The 27,853-nt window shown below is 43.6% G+C and overlaps 1 protein-coding gene across 7 annotated transcripts in view; it reads right to left on the bottom strand.

Annotated features, from left to right (window-relative positions):
* Positions 1–27,853, bottom strand: part of AFF1 (ALF transcription elongation factor 1) — a 241,207-nt gene that overhangs the window by 69,321 nt on the left and 144,033 nt on the right. The window contains exon 1 of one of the 7 annotated variants that reach the window (XM_059722275.1): positions 16,640–18,043. The exons of the other annotated variants lie outside the window; for them this stretch is intronic. Coding sequence (XP_059578258.1) covers positions 16,640–16,651 — 12 coding nt within the window. The 5' untranslated portion in view covers positions 16,652–18,043. Of the gene's footprint in view, positions 1–16,639; positions 18,044–27,853 lie in introns of those variants that run through there. 7 annotated transcript variants of the gene reach the window in all.

Below are 27,853 nucleotides of genomic sequence, written 5' to 3'. Positions count from 1 at the left end.
GCAGACTATCCACAGTATTCAGTCTTAATGAACCGAGTCCTTGGAACTACAATGAGGCAGACACAAGACAGATGATCAGATATCACAAGCATATCCACCAGGAGTCAGCATTCATTCCCCAAAAGCCCAGATGCTGCTTAACTCTTGTACTTTATAGTTTCATAGTAGCTAGGGTCAGGAGGGACCTAAACAGATCATCTAGCCTGACCCCCTGCCATGGGCAGGAATGAATACTGGGTTCACAAGACCCCAGACAGGTGATCATCCAACCTCCTCTTGAATTTGCCCAAGGTAGGGGCGAGGACCACTTCCCTGGGAAGCTGGTTCCAGATTTTGGCCACCCTAACTAGAAAATATTGCCTTTTGATCTCTAACCTAAACCTATTCTCCATCAGCTTATGACCATTGTTCCTCGTCACCCCAGGTGGTGCTGGGGAGAAAAGGGCTCTACCTATCTGCTGTTGATCCCCCCGATGAGTTTGTAGGCAGCAACCAGGTCCCCCCTCAACTTCCTCTGCTGAGGCTGAACAGGTTCAGGTCCTTCAGTCTCTCCTCGTAAGGCCTGTCCTGCTGCTCTCTCACCAAGCGGGTGGCCCTCCTCTGAACCCTCTCCAGGCTGGCCTCATCCCTTTTGAAGTGCGGGGCCCAGTACTGGATGCAGTACTCCAACTGCGGCCTGACCAAAGTCACATACAGGGGGAGTATCACCTCTCTGGACCGGCTTGAGATGCACCTTTGGATGCATGACAAGGTATGGCTGGCCTTGCTGGCTGCGGTCTGGCATTGGCGGCTCACGTTCATCTTGGAGTTACGCCTCTGTGCTTTCAAGAAGGGAACTCCCCAGCCTGTATGTATGCTGTGGATTCCTTTTCCCAAGGTGCAGCACCCTGCATTTGTCTATGCTGAACCCCTTCCTATTTTCGTCTGCCCACTTTCGTAGTCTGTCTAAATCTAGTTGCAGTCTCTCTCTCCCTTCAAGCATGTCCACCTTGCCCCACATCTTAGTGTCATCAGCAAACTTGGACAGCGTGCTTTCCACCCCCTCGTCCAAGTCGCTGATGAAGATGTTAAACAGTGCGGGCCTGAGGACTGAGTCCTGGGGTACCCCACTGCTCACATCTTGCCAGGTTGAGTACAACTCGTCTACCACTACTCTCTGGGTGCGCCCCATCAGCCAATTTTTTACCCATCCAACTGTGCAGGCATCAATGCCGCAGTCACTTAATTTATTGGTGAGGATGGGGTGAGAGACAGTGTCAAAGGCCTTAAAGTCTAGAAAGACTATGTCCACAGCAACACCATCATGCAAGGATTTAGTTACGATCAGTGGTAAAACCCCCATCAGTTTCAACAGGAACCTATTCAGAGCGCTTCACATTTAAAATCTCACTCTTCAATGTTTTACTGTGTCTGAGTTTATGTAACAGCCTGTATAAAAGTGTATGCAGAAATTTAGAAATATGTAATGGATACTTCAACTTAAAAAAATATGTAAGATTAAATTTACTAATAACTTATCTTTTTGCCTCTGTTTCCAGGCAAAAAGGGAAAGATTCTTTGTTTTCCTCCTTCCATTCTCTACAACAGCAAAGCCACCAGTGCTTTTTAGCCCCGTCAGTTGAGTACTGGGTTTATTTCATGGTTTTAATAAAAACAGATAAAAACCAGACGAGAACCATGAGTCAATTTACTGCCTGCAACAGCTCCCCCAAGTATAAAACCACATTTTTGTTTCAAGCCACAGGTTTCATGAGCACCCCCATACTTTCCTGTATGGCACAACTAGCTAGTTTGTTTGACATGCTGTATAAGCCAGGGAACTCTTAACCCTTTTGAAAAAAATATAGTTGTACTTCACAGGGGGAAGCCAGACAGCCTGCACCTGAGGTTTCCCCAATGAAGGAGTGAAATGAAGTGAAAGAAAGATAGTTTTTGTATGTGATCACACTTCTGCTGAAGTCAACAGCAGAACTTTAAGTGTCAGTTGCTTAGGATCAGACTCTTAAAGGGACCACACACGAAGAGCACTGACTTCGAAGCCAGCTGGCCCCTCTTCCTGGTGACCTCCAGGGTTGCAGAGCCCACAGCACAGTGAACCGTACAGTACAACCCTGGGGCACTTCACACAGTTTGATTAACCGAAGTTCAACTTGTGCAGCCTCAGTTCTCAGAATGCATCCAAGCTGTGCATCAGCCAGCACTCCTGAGCCATCCAAAGTTTTCTGCAGAATTTTAAAGTGATCACTTGGAGGCAGGGGAGGAGAGAAGAGAAAAAATACATTTTTCTAATGCTTACAGACAGCATAACAACATTTAAGACATCTAAAGCACAGTTCCTTGGGGGTTTTTGAGTGAATTAGAAGAAAGACATACTATTAACTTGAAATGTATTCATTTTTTTTGTAAAAATGAGCGAATAATTTCAACTACAATGTCATCTAATCCTCTGCACCCTCGTCAATTACTGTGGTTTTTGGAAAACGTTTCTCTTACCTGCTGCTGTATAAGACACCCCTATGAGTTGCAAGATCACTGATCATACATGGGGAACAAATGCCAGTGAGCCAAAGCTGTGCTAAAGGCACAAGATAAGAAAATGGGGGGGGGGGGGGGGGGGGGGGAAGAAAAATAGACTTCTGTTTAATTTCTTTCAGTTACATGAATCGTAGTTGTTTCTTGTAACAATAGTAGCTCAAATAAATAAATAATAAGTATGGGGGGGAGGGGTTTAAGCCTGAAGGAGGACTTTTTTTTACTCAAAGTCCACTGAAGTCAATGAGAGCATCTCCACTGATTGCTATAAATAATGATGTATCAGGTCTGTATCTTGCAAAGACTTGGAAATGCACTTTACTTGAAGGATGTGAATATTCCTAGTGACTTCACAGGGAACTGACTTCAGTGGAGCTGCTCATGCTGAAAGTTAATTTCTCTTTGGTGTTATTTTTGTGATAACCCTGAATACTTCCTTAATTGAATAGTTTTAAGGTAAAATACGACTGTTGTAATAATCTGGTTGGACCTCCTGAAGAAGCCCTTTACCTTAAGTTCCAAAATCTATGGTAATTAAATGGAGACATCATAGCTGGCCCAGCAAATCATAACTAGGGATTTTTGAAGCCATGTTATTATGCATGTTATTGTCTTACTCAGCTGAACTCCTAATAAAGCCATGAGCACTCGCATCTTTATTTGACAATAACACATCTATGTCAGTGAATTTGAAGAAATTCAGGAATCTATCATCGGGGAAGGTAAAACCTGAACGAGGGAACTGAATTTTCTCACCAGGTACCCCAAGACAATGAAATTAGTTTTTGATCAAGGGCTAAAATTCCCCCAAGACACATCGTTTTCAGAAGAAAGTACAACACTCACTTCATTTCAACGCCACCACATGACAGAAGAAAAGAGGGAAAGAAAGAGGCAGTGACAGAAAAAGAAAACAGCAGTAGAGAAAAAAAAAATATATATATATAAAGTCACTCTATCTTTATGTGAAAAGGAAGGAAACTAGACTATATGTGGAACTTTACTGTAGTACCGATAGAAATTTTATGGAGTGCAAGATGCCACAACAGTTATGGGGTATATACTTAGTCTGATGAGACGAATGCTTTCTGTGGCTGACAGGGATGGTGATAAGGATGGAATTGCTTCTTGGTATCCCATCGACTGACCTGATTCTTGATTCCACTGGGGGAAAGACTCAAAGCGTTTTTAAAAAATCCTTGTCAGTCCCTGTTTATAGTGGTAGTTTAATTTATGTATTTTTACATGCCTTAAAGACTTAAATAGTTCCACTTTCCTATTTATATTTGCTAACACAAAACTGAGGCCCACAGCATAGTATGAAATGTTTAATTTTTCCCTTCCACTAAAATACCGACCCAAACCCCTAGAAAAGGTAAAAAAGTGCACTTGCATTTACATTTGATTTTACGTGTAAATTTTTTTAAATACACACAAAACTATAATGTTTGGCCTTAAGCTATGGGCTACTCCAGGGCTGGCAAACTCCCTGGGAATTTTCCTATCGCTGCCTTCAGATGCTGAATCCAGATCTCAGTCGGAAGCATTCTTTACACAAATTAAAATAAGATATGGTAACAGTTCTCTGTAAGGTTTAATAAGCGAGTCTGTCTTTAAATATTATACTGCAGTGTTCAGCATGACATTGTACTGACTAGCAAGTGTACATACAATACTAGAAATACTCTTCTAGTCTTCTCAGCCTTAGTCTGAGCTAATGTAAACACAGCAGTCCATCCTACAACAGAAGACAGAGCAATTCCCTTCTGTCACTGAAAGTTTGAAAATAAATCAAACTATTTCCATGAGCTTCTACTCATGCTTTCTTCAGCTGGCACTTGATGACCACAACAACTGAAGCATTTTACATAAAAATGCTAAGTAAACAATGGATGCACTGTAATGTTCATGTGTGGGTGCCTGGAGGAAATCAGACATTCTTCAAAGATTTTACATGCTTTTCTAACCCTGAGATGGATTATTTCATTCAATCTGAAAACAAATACATGGGCCTTGTTCTTATGTCCAAACAGCACAAGAAAAAAAATCCCCTGTATTACATTTTTTTTGTGTAAAAGCGTAAAGGGGTTTGTATTCTGGGGCAATGAGGTCCTTATACCTTTTAATAAAGGGGGTTTTTTTTCTTTAAAAAAAAGCTGATTAAAGTGATTCCTATGTCTCTAAGTAGATGTTACCCAATTATAATTGAAATCCTGATAAAACAGATTTATATGAAAATTAAGTGCATGGCAAACTACATGAAATGCCAGTCAAGACATCTTTATTTCATAAACAAGTTATATATTTTTAAATAAGGAATTGATACAGGTCCACACCTCCAACTTGTCAAGGTAGTTTCCTTTTTCTTATAAACAAGCAAAAACAGTAATAACCCCCCCAGATTATAACCACCATTTATGTATCACTTTACACGTTCTAAGCATTGCACAATCATTAACTCCTTAATCCTGACAACACTTCCCACCCCTATAAAAATGCCAGTGCTGCTACTGACACAGACTACATATTCCAAGCCATGCTTTCAAAAAAGAACACAGCTTCACTGTGCAATGTGTTACTTCATTCCTCCTCTGTTAGGGACATTTCTCTGCAGTGTCTCAATTTCTCTTTTCCCTTATACCCTTTTTCCCACCCCTACCCACCCTTTTCCTTCTCACAAAGAAACACTTTTCCACACTATTTCTCTTGCAGCATAATCCACAAGGCATCAGGAAAATAGGAAAGAATTGGGGCAAAATAAAGACTACAAAGAAAAAATGAGAGTGGGAAATGAATTCCTCCCCAATTTTTCAGGACAGATGAGGGCTGCATTTCATGTAGATGTAGGATACCAATACAAATACCAAGACTACAGCAAACAGTCTTTTCAGAGATGAAACTTCTGCTTTGCTTCTATGCCATCTCATTCCAGTTTGTATTTCTATGTACACTATATTTTATAATGTTTTAAACATATTCAGGGTTCCAGCTACTCTAGAAAATGCTTGTCAGCTATACAGTCTCAGAAAGCTCTTCTAATGTAGGCAGAGTATATACTGATAGACATGCTTTTGCTAGTGTAGAATTCTGCTCCTGGTACTTAAAACCTAGTTTCTAAAGACTGAGTTAAATTTAACTTCCAGTCACCAGACCTTACAAGGCTCACCCCATCAGATTGTTTTCCCCTTTCCAGCAAGAACTTACATCACACTCCAGTTCTCTAGTAATTTTCATTTCTACCTGGGAGAAACTTTATAATATTTGCATTCTATGCCTAAGGAAAGATGTGTGTGCCCAAAATGAAGCAATTTTTTTGCAAATAAAGAAAATGCAATTGCAACTGTCTAGTTGGTCTAATGAATGATATCTCCCCTACCATATTGACTGCTTGTATTTTTAAATCAATGTGGCTATAACCTGTATCCCTGATACAGGGATTGGGTCACTTTTCGACCATCTATTCAATAAGGAGCCCAGTATAATCAGCTTAAAAGTGATAGAATAGGCCTAGCTCCTGGATCATTCTGGGGGCCATTCTTTGAACTTGCTCCAGTATATCTACATCATGTGTTCTCAACCTTTTCAGATCTAAGGCACCCCTCATTAAACTCAAAGCAACCCTTGGAAAAAGCCAACTCAGTTTCCACTTAGTTTTTGACTATGGAACAAAAGATAATTGAGCAGTTTTTCTGTTGCAAAGAGCGGAAGACAACCACAATAGGTCAGAATGTTTTTAACAATATGGAGTCCTATTTGAAATCTCTGGCTTTTTCCTTGTGAATCATGTTTGCACACCTAACAGTGCTAACATTGCATGGCACCTCTTAAAGGCACCTTGGTTGGGAATCACTGCTCTGCATCGAGTGTGAACCCTGGAACCAGATACAGTATTCCAGAAACAGCCTTACAAAAAAACAAGACAATTTCCTTACTTCTGCTTCACATCCATACACCCCAGCTCACAGTACCATTTTTGACTCTGCCTGGTGATTTTCTGTAAGTAAAAACCTGGAAACTAACCAGAAATTAGGAATTATGTCTAGGCCAATCACGTCTTAAAAGGATCACATACCCAGATGTAGAAAGACTCAAGTTGCTTATGTTTGCTCGAAGTGTATTCTGACTTCCTAGTTCTACCCCCCATCCCTGATCAATAAAGGTACTGGGTTACAGCTTGCCTTGCTGTGTTACTGAGGAGGGAGGAGAGAGGCCTTCAGCCCCAGCTTGGCCAGCTTAGTTTGTCTTTTTATTTTCCCTCAGTTTTACCTGATGCTATCTTTGGATGCTTTGGGCTGAAAGAAGCACCCAGAAATATTACTGTGGGCAAAGCACACCTAAGGTTCACAGGGTCTGTGTGCCCCAAGCTGCACAGAACCCTACCAGAAACCAGTGCCCAGGTGGTGGCAGTGTTATCTCAGGCTTGCAGGTGTTCTCCAGGAAGCAGGACAGCTGTCTGTAGGCTCCCCAAGGGAGACTTCTGAAGCAAGGTTTTAGGCCTGACACAGTGAGGTGAGTGGCTTTGAGTAGTAGTGCGCCCTGCTGTGCATGCCACACTCCAAACCAGTAATCTGTCTCAGTTTTAAATACACTCTCTCTTCCCCAGTTCATGAGTAGGGACCTACTTAAATTGTGGCGAAAAACCCTTTGTCTCACTCATGGTGCGCAGAGCCAATTTTGCAGGAATTTTGTGGTGTCCCCACCCCTCAGTGCTGATTGGCGGAGAGTCCTGCCCCTCAGCACTGATTGGTGGAGCTGTCCCAGTGGAAGGAGGGACAAGGGGGCAGCTCCCATCTTGATTGCTGGCTGCCCTTCATGTGGCCCCACCCCTCAGTGCTAATTGATGGAGAGGCCCTGGTGGGGGCAGGAGGGAGGGACACAGGAGTAGCTGCCATCTTGTTTGCTGTCCTTTGTGCCACCCTGCCACTTGGTGCCTTTCCCTCCTGGCAGCAAGGACTGCTGGCTCCTACTGGGGAGCCAGCATATTTTTGTTGTTGCTGATTTTATGGAGAATCCCAGATTTCACAGTTTCCACAACAATCAGCAAAACAGCAAATTAAGTAGGTCCCTACTCATGAGGGCTTCTCAATACTCCAAAACTTTTCTTTTTAAATTAAGAACACTGTCTCCTTTTTGTTCCTACTTCAAAGCTAAAAACAATCACATATCAGTAGGACTAAGGATAAAAAGCTTTTAAGTAGAACTTTCAGCAGTGTTTAAGGGCAGGCCCATACAGGTTCAGGTAGTTCTGCAGAGACCTGATGTGTTTGCTCCATCGCTAGAAGCAGCACAATAGTAACAGAGTGGCTCTTATTGTTCTTACCAGCCTGAGCACCATGCTGCACTATATGGTACTTCCTGTTCAAGAGCTGTAGCATGCTGAGTCAACTTGGTGTATCCCAGCACAAAGTTGCCTTTCACTCTGCAGACCTAACTGAAGCAACATAAGGGCTTATACATATAAATACCTAAGTCACCTTTGAAAATGGGACTTGGGTATTTCTGAAAACGTTATCTTTCATCTGTAACAGAGGGAACAACTCAAGTTTGTAAGGCTAAAAACTAACAGCTCCTATGCTTTTGCAGTGATCAAAGAATGCAGTTGTCTTAATGAGATGAAGAAGTGATTTGGTCTCTTTTTCATAGGAATAATAAGCTTGCTCAAAATAACACTACATGACAGCATGACTTCTAATTAAAACCCAGCACAAGGACTGTTCACAGTGAGATGCTGTAGCGCTAGCCAACCTCTGCCTAATGAGAGGCAAAAAGAAACAACCTCTACTGGCATCTTATTGCATAACTGCTTTCTGAAGAGTTTCTTGGAACAGCTGGGACTGTGTCAGAGAAGGGACTATATCAGAGAAGGGATACTGAATTAAGTCATCCATGCATCTAATCCAGTATGTTGCTTTCTACACTTTCTAATACTGTTTTTAAGTACCATTTGAATGGTTTTCCTTGCATATGTTTACATGACTGTGAAACCTGGGCAAGAAATTGCTATCCACCAGACAAGATACTTGCCTTATTCTATAAGTTATCAATCTAGAAATATGTATGGGAATTTGCAATCAGTTTATGAACCAGGTTCTGAAAAGAATGAGGTTCCATGAATGAGAAACTATTACTCCCTTCCTTAGGTCCTTTCAGAAAGTATCTCCATACTAAATTAATTTAGGAGATAATCCTAGGGTAGCATGCTGCATACTGACCACTAAGTACCTCACAATGTTGGTTAAAAAAAAATGAGGTTAATGCTTGAGGATATGTGTACTCAGAGGAATTGTGTAAAGAAGGCTAGGAGGTACCCAAGAAATTACTGCTAGTCTACCAAACTCAGACAATGAAGATAAATACACGGTATCTTCATGTTTTTGATTAATATTTAGTTTCCATAAACACAAAACCAGTTGGCTAATATTGAAATGCCATCCTGCCAGAGAAGGAAAGGAGGAGGTAACATTCTGCCACATGGGTAAGGCAACAAGAAGGATTCACAACATTCATGGTGCAGATACTTTATTTTTCTAGAAGATCCAGGCAAAAGATAGCAACTAAAAAAACATGGCTCTGGAGGAGCAGACCAAGGACCTCACAGCAAGTTCCAACACTGCATCCTGCTAAATTACTCTTTTGCAAAATGCTCATTTTTATCCAAGTCAAAAAGAGCTGCATCCTTGCTTTCATCCAAATAAAAGTCAGTATAGCAAGTCATTATTCACAGTTGGAAGATCCAAAATGCTTCTCAATGTTGAGCATTTTTATCCTCAAAACAAATATCCTGAGCTGACTGGGTGCATACGTAAAGTGTATCCTTGATATTTTAAAAAGGAAATCAGGCTGATTCCAAAATTGACTTAACTAGATTTCAACCCCTCACCTCACTCTCTGTCTTTACTTCTATTTATAAAATTCATGTAGTTCTTCATAAATCACTGCCAGTCAGAACATGACCCAGAAGGAACATTACAACAAAACACTGTTCTTGTGCGATGGAGGAAAACAAATCGCTATACAGCAACTGATTTTGACTACAAGATTCCAAGTAATTGATTCAAGAGACAAAAGTAGCACTAATGCAGCATTATGGTTGAAAAGCCAAAGATTCAAAAGCAAGAAATCCTATAGGTGGCTGTTTCTGCCATAGTACTAATGAAACAGTGCATACAATGATTTTTATTTCATGATAGAGATTTTAAAAGCAAGCAGTTAACATGTCAGGCTTTGTGCTTACCTCAGAATAGGAAGTACAACACTTGTATAAAACTGCAGAAAACATAAAATTGTAAAGACAGATCTAACTCTGAATTTTCTGAGTGCTTCTTTTCCAAACATCAATGCTGTCTTAAGACAAGTGTTTGCATTTAGTTCCTGATTCAGCAAGGTTCCTCAAGCACATGCATAAATGCTTTGTTGAAATGGAAGTTTAAATTTCCCTAATGTTTTAAAAGTATTTTTGTTGTTGTTCTAGAAAACTGGAAAAAATGCAAGTATTGATAAATCATCCCAGTACTGCCTAAATAGAAGCAACTCAGGGTCAGGGAGAAAAAATACTGTAATATGCATCTTTTGCCAATACTGAATGATCGTAACTTTAGAAATTATGACTTAATTTTCCTCAAACTTTTCTCCCTCTTGCTCAATGAGGGATTCTAAACAAACTACATTTGAAAGTTTCCAGTTCTGGCCAGATCCAGAGGATATAGCAAAAGTTGTCAACAAACATGCAAACTTGATTCCCAGATGTGCATATAGGAAGAACAGCTGAGCCAATCTTGCACATGAAGTTACAAAACCATTAGGCTGGGACGAGTCAAGGAAAAGGTCAAGTCAAGCAAAATTTGTTTGAAAAAGCTATGCTTGGCTCCACGGTCTGCGCATGAAACATCTGCCCAAAAGGGTGAAACAAAAGCCTCTAAATTACATAGCAATAACCTCTATAAGCTTCTTACCCTACTCTAGAACTGCACAGAACTTCTTGTTATGTAATTTGATATTAAATTCAATTTATTTACTGAACATCCCTAATTGGGCAACACAGTCCCGAAATGGAAACATCAAGTCCCTGGGCTGCATGACTGAGACAGCATTTGTCCCATATTCCCAGCATCATAAAGGGATCTGGGTTTTCCATTCACCGCGGAAAAATGCAAGAAAAAATGGGCTTCCGCCTGCAGGTTGGCAGAGTTCCAGGGGGGGCAGCTCCCCACTGCTGCACGCACTCCCAGGGAGGGGAGAATGAGTGGGGATGGGACACTTGCCCCTCAGATCTGTGCATAGGGCGGGGGTAGTTGCAGGCTCAGGGCTCCCCACCCTGTTGTCCTGCCCCTGGGAGCCTTGCACTGGCCACATCTCCATGGCAAGGTGCCCCCTACCCACCTGGAAGCAATGGCACAGAGTTGTAGCCCTTGCTGTTGCTGGGAGGACAGGGGGTGCCTCGCCAAGGGAGCGCAAGTAGCGCAAGGCTCCTGGGGGCAGGACAGCAGGGCAGGGAGCCCCAAGCCCACAGCAAGCAACCCGCACCCGCCCATCCCCCACCAGCTCTGCACCGGCTGTGCCTTGGGGGGGGGGGGGGGGCAGGAGGTGGGCATGTGTTCTACCTTCCAGTTTGTAAAAGATGGTCACCCTAAGTTTTGGTACTAGCAAGTTAACTGCAGAATTGGAAAAACCTGAACAGGCAGATTTGAGCTGGCGTATCTGGAACAGAGAAAAGGAAGTATATGTTGTTTACTGGCAAGGGGGGAGGCATCTGATATATCTGGGGCATGAAAAGCTTACAAATCCTTTCTGCCTTCCCTTTGAACAAGAGCAAAAGTGAATTTAAATCCAGAGCAAAGCAGTTTGGATTCATTTCTAAGTTTTACATCTACTACTTTCTCCATGCCACCCCACCCCACCCCAATGCCTGCCCCATTCCACCCTATGAGGATGGAGAAGCACATTATTTTGAACTTTCTGCTAAAGCAATCAAAAGCAAAATGGTTAATGATTTAATAACTAACAAACTAACCCAGGGTTTTTTTTAACAAGTGTGCCCCTTCAGTCTCAAAGTTTCAGCTCATGTACCCCTTTATATTTTTTTCTTGTTCTTAAGGCTAGGTGGTGCAGATCGAGGCCCCTGTGGTGAGGGAGGGAGTGGGGTGGGGGGCAGGCAGTACACAAGCACATGGAGAAAAAATTATTTGGGGGGGTTGAATCCACGCATGCATGCACACCCCTCCCCCCACAGAAGGTAAGTCTGTGGGGGAAGGGGCAAGGGGAAGGGAAAGGGCCATGGGAGGGCAGATCAAGGCCCCCACAGTGAGGGAGGGAGCGGGGTGATTATGTCACCGATTAAATGCTGCATGCACACAGCCAGGAATACAGCCTGGCAGCTTGGAGAGCAGCATCCACCAGGAAGTCTGTGGAGGGGAGGAGAGGAGGGAGGAAGGGGTGTAGGGGGGCAGATGAAGGCCCCCACAGTGAGGGATGGAGTGGGGCTGGGGCAGAGGCAGGGGCAGGCACAGAGTCAAGGGTGGCTCGTCCAGGGGGAGCAACTTCCTGCCACTGCGCACACCCCTGAGGAGACATGGGGGGCTTGTGCGCCCTGGATTTGTGCATAGGGCAAGGGCGGGCTGCCCACTGTGGGGTTGGGGCCAGGAGCTATGCCAGCCTCTTCCCGGTGTGGGGGCTGGGGTGGGGGGGAACAGGTGGCAGCAGTGCTGGGAGGGGGGCTAAAGCCACCCCAAAATTTGCTGTAGTCCACCTGTAACCTCCCCGCTCAGCACCACCACCACCTGTCCGAAGCACGGCCTTGGCCCAGCACCCCTGCCAGGAACATGCTGGCGCAGCCCCTGGCCCCAAGCCCAGAACAGGCAGCCCACCCCCACCCCATGCACAAATCTGGGGAGGGGGAAAGCACATGCCCCCTATGCCTTTCCTGGGGGTGTCTACAGTGGAGGGGAGCTGCCCCCCCCCCCACACCCTCCAGATGAGCTGCCTGTGGCTCTATCCTGGACCCCACCCTGGGTTGGCAGCGCCTGCCCCTGCCCAAGGCCCACTCCCTCCCTCACCGTGCAGACCTTGATCTGTGCCCCCCATGCCCCTTCCCTCCTATGGACTTACCAGCTGGATGCTGCTGTCCAAGCTGCTGGGCTGCATATCGATTACTGGATCAGTATTGGCCAATATGGCTAGTTAATAATTGGCTGTTGGTATCAGCCAAAAAAATCTTTATCGGTGCACCCCTAATTTATAATCAACAAGGGCTATAGACTTACTTAAAAATAAAAATAAAAGTAGAATGAAGCTTAAATCCTGGAACACAAATGATGGCAAAGTCAAACAGAAACAGCATCCTCCTCAGACTGCAACAACACCCCTATGTTTATGACACCAGCCTAAGGCCCAGGAATCCTGGAAACAATTCCTGGTTCTGCTCAAATTCCCTAATGAGCCTGGGAAGTCTTGCAGCCCTTCAGCTTGCCATGTCTAACAGAAGGCATACTCCCTCTCTCTCGTTTGGACTTGTCTATATAGACTTCGTGGTGACAATGGTCTCTAACGCGTCTACAGAAAATGAAGTCCTGATCTTAGTCAAGCTTACAGTCCCTACTGTTCTGCAAGAAAATTAATACTATATTTATTCACATACCATATACACCTCCCCACCCACACCCCTAAAATCAGCCCTCCAAAATAGGGGTGGGTGTCTTAGGGAAGCTGAATAGAAGGATGTAGGAAGAAGAGAAGCAGGGAAATATTGTGCTGTATTGACTGCCAAAATGGCTGCTGCTTCTCTCTGGGACAGCAAGCAGTAGAGGCAGTGGCTTTTGCCTGAAGAGCCATTGAGCTAGCTGGGGGACAAGTGAGCTGCTGCATGCAATCAATTTTCTCCATCATGACCATGGATATATCTTTTTGCTACACTCTGCCTTCCAAAAATAAAAGCATGCATCTTATTTGGGGGCACATGGTATGTGACAAAATTACTGTGTGGCAACTGACACAGCAACTAACAACATCCTACACTGTGCCGTGGTTATAAATAAAGGGAAATGGGAGGTGATAGCAGAAAAACAGTTTGCTATGTTAGTTTAAAATTAAGTAGAAGGCAGGGTAGATTTGCACCTTAGAACGCTGGTGGTCAACCTTTTTTGCTTGGCAGGCCGGATGTATGGTGCCCGGTCTGCTCAAGGGCTGCATACAGCCCATGGCTCTGATCCAATGTCGGGAACAGGCATAGCAAAGCCCTGCCCGGCCAGGCAGAGTGGGGTGGGGGGCAGCCTGGCTCCGATCCAGCTGTACAGGAGAAGGGGGTTTGGCCTGGTCCCAACCTGGCCCGCAGGGGAGAGGGAGTATGGCCCAGCCCCAATCTGGCCAATGCACGAGGAAGGGGTCATGGCCTGGTCCCAACCCAGCTGCATGGAGCAGGGGAAACAGGGCATAACCCAGGTCCAATCTGGCTGTGGGGGAAGGGGAGGGGGCATGGCCTGGCCCTGACCCACCACACACAGCTTGGCAATTTGGTGGTATTAATTGCTACTGCTCCCCTGCCCTCTGGGGAGCCCCACTGGCTGGATGCCATGGCTCTGCAGACTAGATTTGGCTTGTTGGCCTGAGGTTAAGCACCCCTGTTATAAACTAACTTAAAGTGATGAAAGCAACCATATTTTAAACTTTAAAAACAGGTCCTTCATCACTGAGTCAATTGGATAATTTTCTTTTAAGCCTCTCAAACTGCAATTTATATTGGTAATGCAGAAACACCATCCATGCCTGGGAGAAGCCTCATTATCTATTATTGTTACAGGTGAAAAATCAGTTAAAAATTAGCTTGTAAACTGCAAACTATTGATCTACTTGCTCTTACCAGCCTAGAAAAACAGAGAGGTTTGTTTATTTTTCCTTTGAAAGATTTAGGAAAACTCTTGTAAGAGTAAAAAATAAAGGGAAAAATGTATGATTAAGGGTAACACCCAACCACTGTTGTATTTAGTTTGCTTCGTGTGCTTCAGTAAATGTAGAACAGCTGAGGTCAACTGCAAAGTCTCCTTTCACAGCCTCTTGGAACAGCACAAACCACTAGAAAATTCATTGGTGCACTTTGCTCGGGGTGCAGTATGTTCCAAGAAACCAGCCTCATGTCATGATGTGCTGCCAAGACCACATCCAGAAGCATTTGTTACACCTGAGTACATGTAAAAGAGCACCCGAGTCCCTAGTGAAGGTTAATGGGGAATTTTACAAGTTTCACAACAATATGAAGCATTTTTATAATGCAGCTAATGGAAGAAAATCAGTGTGCTAAAAGTCAAGGGCAAAGGTTCCAAGAAGCAAGAAAAGCCTCTTTGGCTTTCAACTCCAGAATCAGAATCCCTAGTTACTAAAAAGATCAAACACCAGCAGTCTGGCTCTCGCTCATAAACATTAATTAGTATTATTATAAAATGGATAAGCCAAGCCCCTTTTCTTGAGAGGAAAAGCTTGGGGTGGAAGGGCTTCAAAAGGGAATTTACACAGCATTATGTTTAATCATCAGTGAAAATCAAGTACTAAGGTTGTGCAACCTAAAGGTAGGGAACAATTACATAATAAAACAGGCCATTTAATTTGTCTAGCAAAAACGAGAGGCATAACTAAGGGAAAAACAAACAAGCCATGCAAAGCGAGGTGATTCCGGGGCAAAGATCTCTCCTAATATTGAATGCCATTAGGAATACCCATCTGGGTATTATTTCAGAAAGGAATATATCTGCATATTCAAATTTCAGGACTACGGGGCAGCCTCAATCAGCACAGTGGGAAACACAGGAGTGGCTATAAGACTATCTAACCTGGATCAACTCTGGAAGTAGACAACCTCTGACAATGCAGAAGGTGACAAATCTCCATGGTGCAGCTGGCCAACTTTACAATGCTACCCATGGAAGGAATAATTCCTCCTCAGCCCTTAGCAGTGGTAAAGTTCCATCTTGAAATAAGAGAATTGAAATGGTATATTTTAGCACGTATAAACTACAAATATTATTGCTCTTAAATATACAGTGTTTATTTCAACGCAACTATAGTGTCCTTCAGCAGTTTTAAACCTTATAGGCAAACTACCCAGATCAGCTCAGTGGCATATGACTAGTTTGCTCTCAGTTCTCCAAATTCACAACAAAAGTATACATCCTGTCTTCCCCTCTTCACCACCTTAACATCCAGATCCCTTTCACCAGGGTAACAGTGGGTCATTATAGGGATATATTATTGTAGCAGATGGCATAGGGTGGGGAAACAGTGTTAGAAGCAGCATAACGGCAAACATTAAAAAAAGGCACACAACAGTTATCACCTGCTGCACTGTCTTGACAGTGCATATATTTATAGAGCATCCTTAATCTGTAAAATGTCACTTAAAATGTGGCTAACTGGCAACCACTAAATATCCTATTAAGCAGGAAAACAAAATATAAATCCTCCTACCCACATTTTTTTAATGCATCAAATTAGAAGAATGAAGAAAAGGAGGAAGAAACAAGTTCCAGAAGCTGAGATTGAATTTAATAAAACACTACCACAGAAAGATATCATTTTGATATGCCAGAGAAAAAAACAGTGTTCTCACATTTTGCAGAAGTACTTTCTCTCAAAAAAAAAAAAAAAAAAGTGTGTGATGGGGGGAAGACCTTCAAAAAACTCGACTTCAATCTTTTAAGAAGTATCTCCACTGGCATCCAAGACAAGTACAGAAACAGGACACAACCCTGTTAATTATCCATGAAGAAGTGTCCTAGGGTGGGAAGGGGGAAGGGGACAAAGCTACATCTGACATTAAGGCTCATCTTGTTTACAAGTTCTTTTGTTCTTTGGCAGCTCCACGAGTTGACTTGATTTCTTTTCTTTTCTTTTTTCTTTTTTGCAGTGAGGGAGCCTTTAAATGAAAGCCTTCTGTGAAGAATAAAACCACAAATCCTTCACTTATCTATTTACCTAAAGCAAATGAGACAACCATTCCAGTTAAGGCCTCCTACACTGTATTGCTTGCAGCAATCTGCCCTGCTTCCCTCCCCCCTCCAAGTAAACACCTTAAATTACCCAAGAAGAAGGTTAATGCCAAATCATGTATGTATGGTACACTTACCTCTGTGAACATGTCTTATTGTCTTCCTACATGGCAAGAGAGATTTCCTGTTTTCATACATTCCCTTGTCAACCCTAATCAGTGTCAGTGGGTTAGTGTCTTTTGTGCTGGCGGCTGAAGTAGTAGCCCTGACAGGAAAGAACTTTTAATCTCTTCCCTTGCACTGAGCCATGAGAAGCCGTGAGCGCTCCCAGGCATAACTCCCTTGGCTCCTCTCCTAAAAACGCTCTCTCAAGTACATGGTTGCTTAGCAATATGTGCCTTCCCCCTGTACATTTGAAATTGGCAACATCTGTCCCTTTGGCAGTTTTGACTTGTGGAAAGGACCTTGTGGAGAGTTTTAAATCCTACAAAAACAAGCTGGTAGAAGATGTTTTCTACAAGCTTTTGTGTTTGCTTCAGTGTTTCATTGGTAATTTACTTCCAACCTGTACAAAAGCTCTGGCTCTTCCCAAAGGGAAGGTACAAGGGCAGGGGTGTGTGGAAAAGAAACCTTCATGCCCAGTGGGAAATGCCTATTAAACTATGTATAATAAGTAGCTTTTTCTATTTACATATTTACACCTGTATGCTTTGGCTTCATTTTTTTTTTCCAAAAGGCCCTTTAATTCACCATTTCCACTGGGATTAGCATCTATTTCTCACTAGATACTGTGTACATGTGCATGAAACAGGAGGAAAACAAGGGAGTAAAAATATAGGTTGACGAGTTTATAAACAGCAGCTGCTGTGATTTTTTTTTCTATTCCTGACCCTCCAAAATCCACAGAAAATAAGCTCAGACATCATATACGTTTGTAAAGTATCTAGTGCAATTGACCACTAACCTTATTGCAGCCTCAAGCACAGCTGCACAATCAATAGTGAATCCTGACCAAAGCAAAAAGAGAATGAAATTCTCTCTCAGAGTAGAAATAGCATCATGGGCCTTCATCTCCTAGAACCAACATGTCTGGGAAGACGCACATTAAAAATGATATTTTTTGTACCTTGGCGTCCCCACCAAAACCTGCACTCTTAATTAAATCTACTTTAAATTCACCCTTCTCCTACCCCAGTCACCGATTTATTGCTATGCAATAAAGGTTTTGGGTTGCATTTGTGTAACTGTGCTGGGTAATTTAGTAGGTTGGGGGTAGAAGTAGGGGGATGAGAGAATAAGGATTATTTTGGGTTCCCATATTGAGATGTAGCATTGTTACAAGCTGGAACCAGATTATTAAAATGTAGTTAGCAAAATGCTAGCAGAAGGAATGTATGTTAAACACCAGCAGCACATGCGGTTTCTAAGAAGCTATTAAAAATGCATGTTTTCCTTTTTCCTTTGGTTTTGATGGGTTTCTTTTTTCTTTTCTTTTCTTTTTTTCCTGCAAAGTGGTTAACAAACAGATTAAAAAAGAAAGAAAGAAAAACAAGCTATCACAAAGGCTTTGGTGAATAAGTCCCTATGATGGTAAAAGAATTATTAATGGTAGTAAAGCATTGTTAAAAAGAAAGGCTGAATTTTACAAAATTAGACAAACAGTCTATATTAAAAACATGGGCCAAGATTTCGCATTAAAAATGACTTCATTTATATGACTTAATCTCAAAACTTAATACCCACCCAAAAAAATAACTGTTCCAGGTTTAGACATTTTATGCCACATTATAAAACCCTGTGATAAAAATTCCATCTTGGTTGTTAATGGATGTTTACAGAGGAAGTGCTGATACATGCTTAGCTAATATTACATTGCAAGAAGCTGATATCTATAGGGAAAAATTACTTTGGGAAGGAATAGTATTTTCTGTTAATTAGGAATCAACAACTTTCTTCTCAACTGACTAATACTCAAAATTTTGAGCTTGCCTTTTCACTGCCAGATGGCTGGCACCAAGTGATACAGTCCACCTTGCAAAGCAGATGTGTTCAACTGTCCCTATTAGGTTTATTTAAAAACCAACATGAGTTATATATTAAAACAAAAACCAAAAAAAACCCCTGATTTGTAATTTCCACTGAGCATGTTTAGGCTTTCTTCCTGTCAGATACCACAGGTGTCAAGAGGTAAGAGAGGCAGGAATCATGCAAGATCTTTTGAAACTCTCTGCTCTAACCAAGGGTGTTGACACCCAAAAGCTTGCAAAGAAGATTTTTTCTAACTACAGCAAAAGCTGTGTTATCCAGCATCCAGGGGAATGTGGAGTGCCAGTTAATCAAAATTGCTGGTTATCCGAGAGGCGTCTGTTCGGGATGCCACCCCTCTTGCCACGTCCGGTGCAGTGCATCAGTGTGCCAGGGGACGGGGAGCGGGGCCCGAACAGAAACGATGAGTAGCAAGGAGGGAATTTTAATTAAAAGTTTACTATTCCCATATCAATGTGTGCCAGGGGACAGAGAGGGGGGCCCCCCACACAGGCTGCTTTGCCCGGGCCGTGGGACTCAGTGAAACCGGAAGTGCCATGGTGGGACTTCCGGTTTCACTTTTCCCACATCGATCGGCATGCTGGTTAATAGAGCATGCCGGTTAGTAAAGTGCCAGATAACAAAGCTTTTAATTTATTTGAGTTGGTATAATAAAAAATATCAGCCGTCTCATGATCAATCGCAGGGGGACCCTCATGGTTGGTGGGTTCGGCCATGGGGAGGCCCCCCACCCCCGGTCACTGACTGGTCGCTGGGGGGGCATGTGGCCCCCCAACTAAGGCAGCACCAGTCACCCATGCAGGCAGCAATAAACTGTCCTGTTGCTGGGTTTTGTTTTGAGCTCATTAATATGCATATTGTCTGCCACCTCTTGCTGCCTTCAGTGTTTGTTTTGAAGTTGCCTTGTTGGAACATTTGACTGTCATCTGCGCCTGCCTTTTTCAGGCTTTCATGCTGATTTTCATTTTATATATTTTTTCATATTAGTCAGAGTGTGCATTAATAGTAATTAAATTAGCAGTCTGAAAGGCGTCTCATTAGAAATTGTAATGATTTCTGGGGCAAACTCTGAAATGCCAAACAATTTATTAAGGGGATTTTTAGGCAATTATTACAGACTCTAAGTAACAACACTTAATTTTGTGCAACTTAAGCCACTGCAGTTTATGAAAAATGAAAATAAAATTAAATTAACCCATTCCTGATATTTACTACACTACGTCCATTTGTTTTCAAAACGCTATTTAAACTGCAGTACTGAATCAACATTTAAGGGTAAAACTATTGAAGTTAGTCCCATTCTATTATGATTTGCAACACTATATATATACAATTTTGGAGACTTCTGGACTATCTTTTGTCTTTTTTCAAGTGTGAAAAACAAAGCAGTTTGCCTTATAAGCTGCTCTTAGAGAAGAAAATCTGTCAGGATAAACTTCAAAATTAGCTGACAAACCAGTTTTTTAGTTATCACACTTAAATACTGTGTGTGGGTTCTTCTTCCAGTTTTGAGAAAGAGCATTAACATTTTTCATTCAATTAAAAATAAATGGATTTTTCTAAAAGATAAAAAGAGGACTGAACCTGGACACACAGTTGTGATAAAATCAGTTTGACAAAAGTTTAGTTTCCAATTAAAAGGTTATGCAGGGTCACACTATTCATAATGGAACCTCCTCCATCAGGTCCCCCTACTGAGATTATAACCTTCTCTAAACCAGTGGGCAAAAATTCACAAAGTTGACACCTTTAATGTCATGCCAATGGAGGTTAACTACTGTAAATTGTTGCCTTCAGTCACTGCAGGGAAATCTGTTGGAATAGCCAAAAAATTGAAAGCATCCAACACAAACAAAGTCCTCCCCAAGGACTTTGAGAAATATCAGTCAGTAGAGTCACCCTTATATAAAAGGTTTGTAAGGTAGTGCAGAATCAGGCCCACAGAAAGTGAACTTTTCAGCAGACCTCATCAAAGGTTACAAGTTTCAGCAAAAAAGCTTGTCAGCTCTGCCAGGTTACTGCAAAAACAACTCTAGACAAAATCTTCACCAAATATTTTAAGAGCCTAAGTCTGTCCATAACGCTTTATTCGCACTCTTATTGGCTGACGGAAACAGCCAATCAGAGTGTTCCAAGCATGGGGGAGCGCTGCCACGATTCCAAAGCCGCGCCAAGGACAGGACAGAGGGCGGGGGAACCGAGGCCAGCACCACTGGCCTCAGCTCCCCCACCCCACCCCACTCCCTGCAAGAGGCAGAATATCGGCAGCATGGAACGTTAGGTGGCAGCACTCCATCCCAGTCCCCTCCCCCCCCCCCCCCCCCCCCGTCATTCTTGACAGGCAATTCGATAGTTCTTAATAAACTCCACTCTTGCAACCCCTTAACCCTCATACACAGTGCTAAGTGTTAAACAGCATTGTTAAAAATCCCTAAACACACTGAACTCAGGACATTAGCAGCGAGGATTCAAACAAACCTATTCTCAGCAAAATGCTACAGGCTACTGATCTGCAGATTGCTGAACATGATATGATATTTTTACATCAAACACGCACCCCCACACATCTTGTACACATGCATGCATATCCCTCCCTACATCATACGCTCAAAAGTCAGAAAATATCAAAACTGAGGTTGCCCATATGGCATTATTTCAGCCTTCTTGGGTGTAAGCATTATAATGTCATCTTTAATATCAGGCCTGCAAATTGTTGGCCCCTTCACTTCCCCCACACAAGAGGATCCCTGCCTCATTCAGGACACAGAAGGGATGGAACTGTCAGCAGCTATTCAATCATCTGTTGTCTCCTCATTGTTCAGTGTGTGGCCTCTTGCCTTATTTACTGCACGTTATTCAAACGACGCTCTGAAAACAGAACAATCAACTTCCTCATGGGGCTTGTCTGTGATCCTCATAATTATAGCATCCAAGTGCTTCACACACATTAATCTTCAAAACACCCATGTGAGACCAAGGGTGATACTTACCCCCATTGCACAGACAAAGTATTGAGGCTAGGCCGTCATAACACAATTCCAGCAAAAAAATTCTTACTATTTAACATAAAGTTGTTAAAGCTAAATGCATACCATCTGTTTCATAAAAAAAAAAAAAAAATATTTACATGCATTTCATTCAACAATACTGTCATTTTAATGATATACCATTATGTTAAAACTGTTCTTTTAGAATTTTTTTAGCTCTCAAATCTGCAAATTGAAACACTCCGTTAGGGCTGTCAGATTACTTGAGAGAGAGAGAATGGCCAACATACATTAAAAAGATAGTGCCTCGAGTTAGGCTTCTATGTTACAGCTGATACCAGTGTGAGGGTTTGTTTTTTTTAAATCAGGCAGTTTATTTCAGACACTTACTTAAGATTCAGAAACCCAAATTTATGCATCCATTTTTGGGCCAGTATATCCACTATATTTTATTTTGCGGAGTCTCCTACCTGGATTTAACACAATGTAAGGGAACTTCCAAACTTATCTTTCAGGCCATTTTGTTGCCTTTTGCAGGCTTCATGGCTCCTCCTCTGACTGCCCTTCCCTACCTCTTCCCACTCTTTCAAGTTAGGAGTTCAACATAAAAGTTATAAGGGTTTCCTGTTCTGGAGCTCAAAAAACAATCAAACCCAAAACAACAACAAAAAACAAACCAAAGTCTAAAGAAAACTATTTATTTGGTAAAACCAGCTAAAAATTAAATTTAGCTTAATTGAGGACCATGATTGGATTCTGCCACCAACACATACAGATACCATTTACCTGTGCTACATCATGCCTTATTTGCCAGAAAAATACTGCCCCCCAAAATACTCTGGAAAGAGCCAGAAATTTACATGGAGTATGCAAATAATCCACACACAGCTGTTATTCTAGGTTAACCTCCCAAGCAGCAAGAACATAAAATGCTGATGGAGTGGACAGATAAATACAATATTGCAACATGATCAAGAGTCTTGCCATACTTTGTATTTTGCTTAGCTATGAAGCCAAGCTCTTGCAGCTACATTATTACATAAGAATCTCTGATTTCATTAAATAAATATATTTCTATTCCTTATGGGTGAGGATAAAAAAACCTGAAAGCATGAGTTTTTATCTTCAGTATCAGAAAACAGTAGGGAGATAACCAGTACAGGCAGTCCTCAGACTTACGACACAACTGGTTCCTGAAAACCGTATCGTAAGTCAAAACGTCATAACTCGGAACCAGTTTTCTCATAAGAACAACATTACAAATGGGAGATTGGTTCCTTTACCATGCTCAACAGTTGCGTCTAGCTGGTAAGTCTGTTGGGTGCGGGGGGGAGGGTAGGGGCACTGGGACAGCGAGAGAGGGATTGAGGCTGGGGCTGGGACAGGGGCTACCTCGCCAGGGTGGAAGGGTGTGGGACTTGGGGAGGGGGTGGGGCGGCTCTCACCACTATGTCCTGCTCCCGGCACTGCTGTACCTGCCTGGGGCGCAGCGCAATGCATTTTCTGTGGCCCGTGGTGCTGCTACAGGAAACGGAAGTAAACACTGTTTTACTTTCGTTCCCACCCCTTGTCCCTCCCCCAGTCCCTCAGCAGCTTCCTAATGGCTGCTGAAGGGCTGGGGAAGGGACAAGGTTCCCACACGCACCGCGTCAGCTTGATGTTGCCGACGCAGTGCATGTGGGAAGAGGAGTAGCCATGTGCCACTCGGGATAGGATGAGCCCAGCCGGAGCAGCAGGGGCTCAGCTGCACTTTCCCCCTACCTGCGCTGGTCAGTCCCGAGCGGCACGCGGCTCTGCCGCCGCCTCTGCTGGCTGGTGCCAACCCAGGCGGGTCTGTCCCATCCAGAGCAGCACGCAGCTGAAGCTGGATTCTCACATGCTGCTGGGGCCAGGAGGAGCCCGGCCGGGTCAGCACCGGCCAGCAGAAGCGGCGGCGGAGCCATGTGCTGCTCGGGACTGACCGGTGCAGGCAGGGGGCAGCTGAGCCCCTGCTGCTCTGGCCGGGCTCATCCTGTCCCAAGCACCACACGGCTCCACCGCCACTTCTGCTGGCTGGTACAGACCTGGCCATGCTCCTCCCAACCCCAGCAGCACATGGGAAGCCAGCTTCAGTCGCGTGCTGCTCCAGATGGGATGGACCCAGCCGGGTCAGCACCAGCCAGGAAAAGCGGCATGCAGCTGAAGCTGCCTTCCCACATGCTGCTGGGAATGGGAGGAGCCCCGGCCAGGTCAGCACCGGCCAACAGAAGCAGCGGCGGAGCCATATGCTGCTCAGGATGGGATGGGTCCGGCCGGAATGGCAGAGGCTCAGTTGCATTCTCCCCCTGCCTGTGCCCGTCGGTCCGGATTGGCACACGGCTCTGCTGCCACTTCTGCTGGCTAGTGCTAACCTGGCCGGGCTCCTCCCATCCCCAGTAGCAGGTGGGAAGCCAGCTTCAGCTGCGTGCTGCTCCAGATGGGACAGACCCGCCTGGGTCAGCACCAGCCAGCAGAAGTGGCAGTGGAGCCGTGTGCCACTCGGGGTACAGCAGGGGCCTCACACATACAACTGGATCTGGCCCGTAAGTCTCTGGACTGACCCCATGTACCACATGGAGCATGCACTGGCTCCAGAACTGTATATGCTGCACATAACATGGGGGCGTTGGTTGGGGCACACATGACATGATGTACCCACACTAGACTGGCTCTGGGGCCTCATCCAGACCTGCCCAGGGCCAGCACGCAGGACCAGCCTGGTCCGGGGTGCTTCATGCAGCCTGTGCCTCAGATGCCCTGTGCAACATGCAGCACCAGGAGCCCACACATGTGCAGTGTAAGCCCTGGAGCAGGTCTAGCACATGTTGTCTGAGGCACATGGGCAGGACCTGGGGCAACTGATGAATGAGTTATCACCATATGCATGGTCCCCCGCCTTATTTTAATTCATGCTGTTGCATTTGTAGCAATTTTCCAATAAATACAACAGAATACAGCAAAGCTAGAAAAAGGTGGTTGGGCTTATTTTCCCATGACAAGCTGATACTAATGGGCATGCATACAGCATGTCTGTGTTATAGATACAGCTAGCACCACAGCAAAAACATATCTGGTCAAAACTAGCCTTATGCTTAGCCTCAAAATAGGCTTAAACATAAGTGGCAAACACAAGTCTCACTTCTAATAGCCAATGGACGCTCATTCGCTGTGTTGCTCTATTAGTCTACTTAGACCTAGGTCACAATGAGACCTATAAAACTGCAGTATTACCAACTCTGACATTACTTGGTGTTTTTCTTAAAGCTTCAGCTTCCAGAGATATATCATTACCCCAAACCCCAGTGTTCATTTTAAAATAAAAAGTTTTCAGCTCTCATAGATGTAGAGAACAATTTAAAGTCATGACACCATGAAGGCTCAGAAAACCAGAAGACAAACAGAATCCCAAATCTATTATAGTTCCAAGTCTCATAAATTAAGGCATCTATAAATTCTGTAGATATTCTATGTAGCTACATGTTTTTAAATATTAAAATGTATATAGCTGCACTTTATTGTTTGGGAAGGCAAGGTAAAACAATATTAAACCAAATAAAAGTAGTGTTTATCCATTTTTAGCTTAAATTACTTTCCGATTATTTTTTTCTGCATACACCTTGTTATATCCGTTTAATTGTACTAAATATTCAGTCATCTCCCTTTCTCAGTATTTATATCCTTCAAGTACTTGCTGATTTATGTCCTAATCCCAATCCTTAGACAAGCTACCCCTATTTACTTATTTTAATCTTTAAACTATTAATCAGGTCTGTAAGCATTGTGAGCAGCATTCTGGTTGAGATGTCCCATAAATAAGAAGTAGGATTCAAGCTGGAATTTCAAGAGTGTATGCAAGTAGCTCCTTTTTTTTTCCCTAGAGGTATGGAAATCATGTCACCAGCAAGGGTACAGTTAGAGGACTTCAGCTGTTTTAATATCTCACAACTGACCCAGCACAAAAGAATCAGCACTATTGGAAAGGAGTTCCCACCCCTCTCCAAGACCCTATGTTAAGCACAGCTGAAATCTTTGCACAGACACAGTGACATAGTACAGGAATACAATGTCCACATCATGATGTCTCTCTCCATACATTTCTGCAACAGCAGTTTTATTAATACCTCACTACAGTATTGGGTCTCGTTATTGCTTCTGCCTCAGTTAAGGCTGCACTCAGCTGGAAGGAATTCAAACTTTTCTTTTATATTAAAGGTCATTAAAAAAAAGAGGCTTTACCTGCATTTGACTTGCGCATAAGCATTTCCACCTCCCCCTACCTCAAAAATTCCTGCAAACTTTCCATATACCTGAATTCAGTTTGGCGGGGAAGAGGGAGGTATATTGGCTATAAGTAAAGAGTTGGTAAGGATTTTTACTGTGTACAGTTTTTAGGCCACCCCCACTAACATGGATATGAGTGGGCCCTTCTCCACTGACTTCAGTGGAAGCAGTGATGAGCGCAAGTAGCCAAATCTTATTTCACTTATTAGGCAATACATGGACCTAGTACTTCACCCTGTTTGGATCCATTAATGCGCCCACTGCTGTAACACGTTATTATCTTAGCGTTAAGTCATAAAAAAGAAGCAAAGAGGAGGAGGACCCACCCACCTTTTTGTATCAACAGTTTTTCAGGGACTTGAGCAGGGTGGAACAGGATTGCACTTACATGCCTCGAGTGGAATAGGAACTGGTCTTATCTGTCTAGTGAGAGTCTTGCATCTAATGCCTGACTGCATCTAAGAATAAACAGAAGGACTCTCCGTGTTTCTGGCACTGGATCAGCAGGGTTCCAATTCTGCCTGTGCACATTATACATTAGAGGATGATGACTGGTAGATTTCTACACCATCTGCAACCTTCACTGGGCTTGTCTTAAAAGATTTTTGATTTTGGAATCTCACTTTATTTACTGTTTATTAGCACAGCTGAGGTCTTGTTCTACCACTGCCTTATATGCAATCATGTGTACCAAAGCCAACCACATTTTGGATCGGTAGTATGCAATAGGGGTGTGCGAAATGGGCTGTATTCAATTCAGATTCGTATTCGTCCCAAATCAGGGACAGTGATTCGATTCGTTGATTCGGACCACTGTCCCGATTCGATTCAGCTGAATCTGAAGTCGATGCTGATGTGGAGAATCAGCAGTTCAGCCACAGACACAGCTTTAAATGTTTTTTCGACATACCTCGAGGTACCAGGTATGGCTTGTGAACACTGAGATGGTGGGGCAGATGGAGCGTCTTACAGGAGCGTGGGGGGCCCCCCTGAATGTTTGGTGGTGGACCCACATTTGGGTCCACCACCGAGCATGCAAGGGCCCCCCCTGCCCCCCCTCCGGCTCGACAATTGGACCCTGGATGCCCCTCCAGACCCAGGAGGCACGAGTCGCTGAGCCGAGGGGGCGGTAGTGGGAGTCCCCCCATGCTCTGCAACAGACCCGGAAGTGCTTCTGGTCCACTTCCGGGTCTACCACTGAGTATGCTGGGGAGCCTGCTGCACTCCTGTGGGACTCTCCATCCTCTCCAGCATCTCAGCGTTCATGAGCCACCTGGTAACTTGAGGTATGCAGAAAAAACATTTAAAGCTATGTCTATGTCCAAATCATCAAATCTCTCCAAATTGATTTGGGGAGATTAAAGGTTTCCTGATTTGATTCGGAGATTCTGCCGCTGAACTGGGCTGAATCTCTGCCGAATCAAATCAGGGACCAAAGCTTTGCACAGCCCTAATGTCTACACAATGTGCCAGGCGGTGAAGCTAATGATGCCAAAAGCTATATGGCAGCATTAGCATTTTTTCAGTACTTACTTCTGAGTATCTTACTTGAGGATTATTATTTGTTTGTTTGTTTTTTTAAACTCAACCTTTTTCCTATGCATTTTGACTCTGCTACTAAAAGGAAACAAGTAAGTCTCAATTAAATACCAACCAGAAAGTTGGCTGAGGTGAATGCAACTAGCGAACTGGGATACTAGTTGAATATCTGAATTAAAACTGTACAGGAAAATCAGAAGCCATTTTGTTCACTTTGTGCCTGGGGTTAGAACAGGGTTATCGGGGGGGGGAGGGGGAGGGGGGGGCGGTGCGGGCAGGGGGGGAATAAACAAGTAATTTTTTGGAAGCATAGCACAATACAAGACCCCTGATAAGAGCCCATTACAACACATACACAGAGCCCTCTGTCAAGCACTGAAAAGAAAAAGCTATATGGCTTTGCCAGTCACTTTGGTCTTTACAGTTGTACAAGATTTATATTCTCTCTCACAACCTTGGTTCACTGCTGCTTTGGCCTGT

This window comes from Alligator mississippiensis, chromosome 2 (assembly GCF_030867095.1).
Source record: "Alligator mississippiensis isolate rAllMis1 chromosome 2, rAllMis1, whole genome shotgun sequence".
Lineage (NCBI taxonomy): Eukaryota > Metazoa > Chordata > Crocodylia > Alligatoridae > Alligator > Alligator mississippiensis.
This window is presented reverse-complemented; position numbering and strand designations above follow the sequence as displayed.